General features: G+C 35.2%; 1 protein-coding gene across 1 annotated transcript; it reads right to left on the reverse strand.

Moving 5' to 3' along the window:
• Positions 1–228: 228 nt before the first annotated feature.
• LOC138314857 (cyclin-dependent kinase 5 activator 1-like) lies at positions 229–4,338 on the reverse strand. The gene has a single exon (XM_069255444.1). It carries the CDS (start codon positions 4,055–4,057, stop codon positions 3,173–3,175), a length of 885 nt encoding a protein of 294 aa, XP_069111545.1. The 5' UTR covers positions 4,058–4,338; the 3' UTR covers positions 229–3,172.
• Positions 4,339–8,336: the final 3,998 nt, after the last annotated feature.

The following is an 8,336-nucleotide window of genomic DNA, read 5'->3' on the forward strand; positions in this document are numbered from 1 at the left end:
AGCTTTTGTAATACTTCCCTATGGACTAAAAGCAAAGTTAGAACACGTTCCCTACCTTCTATAATGCTTTCCTATGGACAATTTAAGTTACGGAACGTCGATGCAACTGGGTTCAGCATTATTGGTTATAAATTGTGTCAGTCTCCTGTTCGTGGAATGTAAATATCGAGTCAATGTCGGACATAATCTGAAGTGATGGATACGAAAAGAAAACAAAAACTAAAAATATATTGACTGTACAAATTTATTTTCATCAATAAACTAAAAGCACTAGGGATCACATAGGGCAGCCAGCGCACAACGGGAAATCAATAATCTGATGTCACTATAACCCGCACATAATCACCTATTTATAAGTCCTAATTTTTGAAACAAATTAATCTGAAATCACTAATGAATATATCCGAAAAGAAAATGAGTATGGAATCACTTTATCCAGGACATTATTATGTCGGAGATTATGGGTTATTAACGCTTTCAAGTTGATTAATATCTAACCGTCGCGTCTAAAGCATATCTTTTTACGTAATTCACTAATACTCATTTTTACATTTGTGATATTTTTGCAAATATGAAAATATGATTATATTATGAAAATAAGGAAACAAAGCATTAAATTCAGAAAGAGACTTATCTCGATGTGAATAACTATTATGGTCGGGTTACATGATTTCGGTTTACTGATTTTCCGTTGCATAATACATTATAACAATTAAAATATATTTTAAAATTTCTCATAATGATAACAAATTATTGATATTAGAAAGGAACTGTGATGATGAAACTATCATATCCATATAATACACTTTCTCTAGATAAATACTCCTCATGTATCACAATCTATCCATAAATAACACATCAATATGAGGTCTCCACTCGTAAACACTTACAGGTAAACACCCCGATAGAACATTCTCAACCATATATACACGCGCATTCGATATTTTTGTCTTGGACTGTCTTGAAGAAAAAAATCTGGGGAAAAAAACTATATATTGTATTTTCCAAACAAATGTTTACTACTTGTAAATGTTTTGCTGTCGGGATTGGTTTAGCTATTTAAGTATTACATTATTAAAGCTGTGATAAACATGGTGCTATAATAAATGTAGGTGTGAGCGTAAACAGCCACGATGCCATCCCATTAAGTAGTATCTTCATTATTACCTTTTGTCATATTTTGAATTATACATTATAGCTGTTAAATCCATAACCTTTAACTGCTTTACGCATCAGTAACACGCGTTCACTTGTAGCGGTTCAAATGACAATGCATTGTTGATGATGTGGACTTAAGGATGAACAATAGAAATAGCATTCTTTTTACTTAATTGTTTTACCTCAGGGATTACTCCAGAGGGTTCTGCTACCGACAACAGTGATGACTAACCTCGTGTATTACACGCCTTCCCATTCCAAATGCCAATTCCAAATAATCGATTAAATCTATTGATAACTTCTCAAGTGTGACCGCCTCTGTTTGCTGAAATATCAACAATTAGGAATGTCATCTCCCTGCCATTTCTTATCCGAGTCAGTTACACCAGTACATTTTTACCGATATATTTATCTATGATACTAGCTTAGTTGGTTCAACCGCCTAATTATTAGAGTTTGATCAAATACCCTCTTTACTATTCGTTATCGGATTTAAATAAACCTGATTGATTCATATAAAACATGTTTAGTCTGTGGTTATTAAGGCTTACGATATGCGCCATAATTTGATTTAAACTTAGCTATTTCAGCACATTCATCTCCCGAATTATTTGCTTTCATTTCACACCTATTATCAACATGCATTGTTCGTTCATTCGTGCTGTATGATAAATCTGAGAATCAAAAAGGGGGAAGGAATATGGAAGAGATAAAAATATTTCCAAAATTTGACGTTCTCTAAAAATTATAACTATAATAAATTATCAACACAAGGTCAAATTTGAAATTGTTTTGCTAGAAATGAAATTTATTTCAGTATCATTTAAACATATATTAAAAATCACGATAAAGTTTTCGTTATAAAATTGAACATTATAAGAACTATATATAGCAATTTTTAAATATTATGTTTAACATTTACATATAATACATGTATTGTATTATGATGTATAAAACTGGCGGAATAATTGGTTGGTAGTGACGTCTTTTTGTAATCAAATCATAAGTATCATATAACAAGATTTGGCAAGGATGTAATAAAATTTTACCTAAAAAAATCAATATATATCATATGATATACACACGAAGTGGTGTAGTTCATCACTGTTTGTTTTAAGAAGACACATATACACCACACTTTCTTCTCTTATCATCACCCGTCAACCATTAAATATATTCATTACTTATTAATTTGTATAACTGATTAATGATAACATTTGGATCGATAAATGTATCATCTATTTTTTTATTTTTCCATATCAGATAATTTTGATTACAGATGAACATGCAATGACATACTTGATATGATGAGATCGTAATGAACCTTTTTTGGAATGCTACAACATTGTATACTGTATAAATGTTGTCTTTGATTTCATAGTAAATGCATGCCATCGTCCTCTCTGAAAACCAGCACTGTTCATATAGACATCAAATTGAAATGAAACACTGAATAGTTAAAATGGATTTCCCAAGGACGAAATAAAACGGAAGCCTGTCTATTCTCGATTTCTAGGATACACATCCTTGTGTATTTATAGTTAGTGTTCGATATCAGTTAATATGTTCATCGCAACGGCCGCTCATGTTTAAAGTGTACAAACCTGGCATTCCCTGCCCTGGAGAATATCATAGGCTTCCGTTATTCTATTTCTGGTATACATGTCAGGTATTCTAGAATCTCTGGGGCCGATGGTTATTTTATCCCACTTGTGGACAGTCATCCTATGTTGATATTCCTTCATGTTCAGGTTTACACTGACGATATACATGTCGTACCTTGTTGCTGGTGCCCCTTCGTTCTACTAGCGTCTCTTGGGAGACGATGGAGGCAACGTCAAGTCTTGGCCCAGGGTTGGACACCATTCCCTCGTCAACATTGCTTAGGATCACCTGGATCACACCAAAGAACGTTGTTACACAGGGAACGTAGCTTACAGCTTACCAATCATGTTTAACGAAATTGCATCTCGTCGAACTTTGAGTTTTTATTAACCGGAAAACCGACTCGTTGTCATATACATGGAGAATACGCTTTGAGTTCTGTGAAAATTTCTGTGAAGAAACTTGGGTCACTGTTTATCTTGAGCATGCTTGAACTCTGTCGGTTGATTATTAATAAACAACGGTCCCAAAATCGCTCCCTGTTTTCCTCGACGAGGAATGGTTTCAGTGGATAGCTGATTTCGTTTCCCATGTAGGAATACGACAGATACAAACAAGTTAGCACCAGGGACTGAAGGTCATGCTCACTATCTATGTCCGAATAGACGATATCTCTGATGAGCATGTAGACGAAAACCACATTGGCAGGGTTGATGAAGGCGACATCTTGCCATCCTTGTAGAAGAAGGGATCTGTCAACTGTTCTTAGCCACATGATGACGTCACAGCCTTCAAAATGTCTCAAACGTTTGCAGCGTTTTCTGAGGTACTCCCCCAAACACTTTAACAACTCTGACGTTGAAGCTTGAATAACCGTACGTTTTGGACTCGTTCCCTTCTCGGTGTTTTTCACAATAATGGTTCGTCGCGGGCATTGATTTTCTTCTGTTTCAGTTTTAAGATTGTAACACGACACAGACTTTGGAATGTTTCTATTCAAATTTACATTTTCTATGTTGAAATTATTGTCAATTTTCCCCGGAAGAACACGAACCGAGGCATTCGAAAATCGAAGAAAATTCTTGTCTTTTTTCTTCCCCGCGTTTACTGTGAATTTCTTCCAGCTTAGCCCACTAAGAAATATAGAATGGCGTTTGAAATTCTTCTCTTTTGTCGTTGGTGCCTGAATTTGATTCTTGGCATTGTTGAGAATTTCATAACTGAAATTATTCAAGTTAATGTCTTCATACAGAGGTTTCCGCGGCCTCGGTGAGAACGACAGAACGGTTCCCATGATGAATAGCGATACGTAGTGTTTGGATTTTCAACAGACACTGTTTGCTGAGCCGACTGTCTGTTTTATACTCACACTACGTTGGTGTTTTTCACAACATCATCCAAGAATGTATTGTCACAGTTTGGCATCACACTTCGAATCCTAAAGACAGGACGATCCTGGAGCTTTGTCTATTTTTCAAATTCCATGAATTTACCAATAACAAGACCAAAATGTAGCTACCGTTTCTGTCATTTCTGGCTCCTTGCTTTAGATCTGAATACGTTAACATAATCAGTAGAAATGACATCATCTCCATAGCAACATCGATAATCAATACGTCTGCTGACTGTGGCAATCGTAGCTAGCTTACTTTGCAGCCCACACCGCACGCTAAGCCAGCTCTGGCACTGGAATAACGGTAAGGCAAAAATCGATTTACGCTGTTCGTTTTATTCAATGTCTCTATAGATAAATGTACTAGTATATTGTTACGACCTCAGTATTCAGGTTGGCAATAGACGGCCCAACACGGCGCCGGAACGGACCATAAATATTTGCCAAAAATCGATTTATGTTTATCGTTCAATATCTGAATAAATCATTTATGTTGCTTCTCTAACACGGTTGACGACGCACCAGTTTCTTAATGTATTGCTAGAATCAATCATTCGATCGTAAAATCATCTAATATTTAATATAGATCTAAGGTAAATATCGATAATCGATGGCCAATCCTTCGATACATGTATTTTTGTCGACCTCTGTTCTCGCTTTAGTCACTCTATTGTTGGAAGACAAGCAAAACTTCTTTTCCTTTCTTATTTCAGTGTTGCGTACACAGTATTTCGCGTATTCTTCATTTTTAATATAGCTACGAATACTGAGAGTACATAACTCTCCGATCCTCTAACTGATAATCCTGCATTCATCTTACATTTTATACACTCACTGCTCGCGAAGCATTCTAATTATTTCTAGCATCTCTCGAAAATAACCTCATTTACATTACTTATAACTGGAGAAATCAAAGGTTAGTGATAATCAATCCAAAAAAGTAAAAAGCAATATAATGTTAATGAAGAAAGATGAAGAACACACAAAAATGGGGCTATGATTATAAGACTCATATCCATTACCAAATTTCCGTTAAATACCTTTCGGTCCTTCATTTTAGAAATCTACTTCATTTTTTCAGATTTTCAGTTCAGCTGAGACGTATGGTTTATCAAGAAAATATGTTATATGCGTATATGGGAAATCTCTACCCCCGGAGGAGATTCACGACAGTCTTGCCCTCGGAAAGCCTCGAGTTTGACAGTCGTGTATCTCCTCCTCGGGTAGAGATTTCTCTGTCTAACCCTCAAGGTAAGGAAATCATATTAATCTTATATGGGCAAACTCTACATAAAATAGTGTAAAATGAGACAATAATAATAATTATTAGTTTCAATAGCATACAACGACCAATACAAATCAGGAGCAATTTACAGGTAAAATTTCAAATTTATTTGATCCTATTACAGATGCATAAAAATTAAAAACTTTTTTTCAAAACCTTCGATTCGTTTTAGGTAAGAAATCATTAATATCAAAATAAAATGTTTAAGTAACAACATCTGCTGATACACCGTGAACAATTATTGAAACCGTTTCATTACCTCGTATGATGACTTCGGGTCGAAGGAGTACTCCACGATAACAAAGGCAATGGAGTCATTGACAACAAACTGGATATATCTATAGCTGCCTTACCTTTTCTCACACGTTTTAAAGGTGATAAAAACAGAAGGGACATGGAAAATGAGATAATACGCTAGAAACATTTGTATGTCCTATTAAAACATATATCAGTTTGATATTTGCTTATATTTTGTCTCTAAATAGTAAAATTAATGAAATCAATCTTCACATCTTTTTTTCAGATTTTTTTTCTATGACTTACCTCCCTTGAGTTCCGATGAGTTGTGACGTCATCTGAGACAATCAACTAGCGGAAGCCGGTGTGCCGATCGCGGAACTGTCAACATGCATGTGGATTTAAGCCACAGGTCTTAGGTCTTACACACGGAGAAAAATATGTTATATTCCGACTTATTGGGTAGCATGTTTATCCCCTACATAATGACACATTATTGACGTCATAACCTATAAAATGACGTCACTATATGTAAATGATGATGCCATTAATGTCGAGTACATATATCATGTAGAGTATCATGTGGGAGTTAAACATAAGGTCATTTTTCACGAATGAATAAGTATTTCTTTCCTATTCAGTCCACCCTGGAGTAATACGACTGTGCATGTATGTAATTTATAGTTTACACATAAAATTAACCGGGGAGTTTTGATATACATACTGGTAATTTTATGTGCAAAATAAGATTGTAGTGAAAATGAACAATTATTGCGGCCCACCTCCTTAGATCTACGTTTTGATGAAAAAATCATCTGTTACAAACATACACGCATGATTAAAAGAAAAAACAAAGGGTCCTCCTGCACAGTTTTCATACTTCCTTTTAGAGATTCTACTACATGTATTAAAAAATGTGTATAAGTCTTAGCAAGACAATTAATTCATTATTACATTTCTTTGTACATGTACTTTGAGTTACACAACAATGTGCCGATGGTGTGAAGCCGGTATGTTCAGATCGAGCAGGGTTGCATAATGATATGACGACATTCACAATATTATCATTATATAAATGCAGGTAATTTAAAATCGAAAAAATTACAATGTTAAGAACGCTTTAAAATCATCATAATACATCGTAAAACTCGTCACAGCCATTGTACATAGTATGCTCGCCAATTTCGCCCGCAATTTGCGTGCTCATTAATTTCCTGTTATATTCTTCATAGTACACTTGCGTATATGTATAATACGATTTTTACCGATTTTTTTTATCTAGACCCCTAAATCGTCTCATAATGGTCAATAGGCTATCTAGCGTGTCCATATTGATACAAACTAATTCTCAAATCCCTGTGGACTGTTCGTATACTTTTGAAATTTTCCAAAACTGCGCACGGTTAGATAATACAATGAAGCGGTCTTGTAAATGATTTGTCTTTTATAAGAAATAGGTTGTTTCATGGCCCTGTGTTAGTTGAACTATTAAACGTGCATATCTTGTCCACGAGTACATGTCATGCATATTTGGCCATTGTATCTAGTATCTATGTTTTGTCCCGTCTTTTTTTATCGGTCGTGCGTGCATTATTACTACTGTACATGTTATTCTATTTTCGTACACGGAAAGCCCCGAAATTTTGTCGAATAAATCCGTAAAACTTATTACAGAACTTTAAAAAATAAATAAGCCTAATCCTTTCTGTGCGGTGTTCTGAAGGATTTCCAAATAGGAAATAGAGGTATGTAGTACATACATACATGAGGCGGGAAAGGGGCACGTTTGTCGCGGTATGATAGGGTTTTAGAAAGGGTATGAAGGATGTCGGGGTCTACTTTTATAAATATGCATTATATGTATGTACATGTAGCATATGTAGTGTCATTTTTGTTTTGGTCCATTTTCTTGTAAACTTTTATTTCTTCTTGTTGATATTAACTTTAAAGTGTATGTTTAGAGTTTTAATTTACAGACAAAAGTCAACCGCAACCTCCTCGATCCTGAGTTGACACACACGGACACGATGTCAAATGACTTTTGACCTAAAGAACATAACAGTTTTATAGCCCAAAATATAACGATTAGAATGAGTAAACGATCGTTTTTATAATATCAGGGTATGTTATAGATTGTATACTATATATACGGATACATTTCCACTTATCAATATAGCAACTACACGTAGCGCGACTGTTTTATATATTTATAATCGCCAATACCGCAACACTGTCCCATTGAATTTCCCGGCTCTTGTCACAGCTGTTGGTAGACTGGTTCCCGCCTCAGTTACCTCCCTTGCGTACGCTTCACTGAGGACCGGTAGCGAGTAGCCATCTTGAGTGAGAATTCCAACTCCAGAGTAGTGCGCATCATTTCTGCGCATGATATGTCATCATGGAGACGGCTACTTCCGTTAAGAAAAAATAACGTCATTAACGTCGTTCCTATGAACACACTAAACTCTGTTAACACGAAATGATTTCAAAACTTAAGATCTCATTTAATTTTGTTTATATATCGTTCAAATAAATTATTTATTCTTTACGTTAAGATCCGTCGCTTCGTGCGTAAAGGGGTTTCCCACGTCTAAAAAAGTGATACCAGCGAACCGGATATGTAGATTGACCAATCAAAAAAATCATCATGGTTACCCG

Source organism: Argopecten irradians, chromosome 2, assembly GCF_041381155.1.
Source record: "Argopecten irradians isolate NY chromosome 2, Ai_NY, whole genome shotgun sequence".
Lineage (NCBI taxonomy): Eukaryota > Metazoa > Mollusca > Bivalvia > Pectinida > Pectinidae > Argopecten > Argopecten irradians.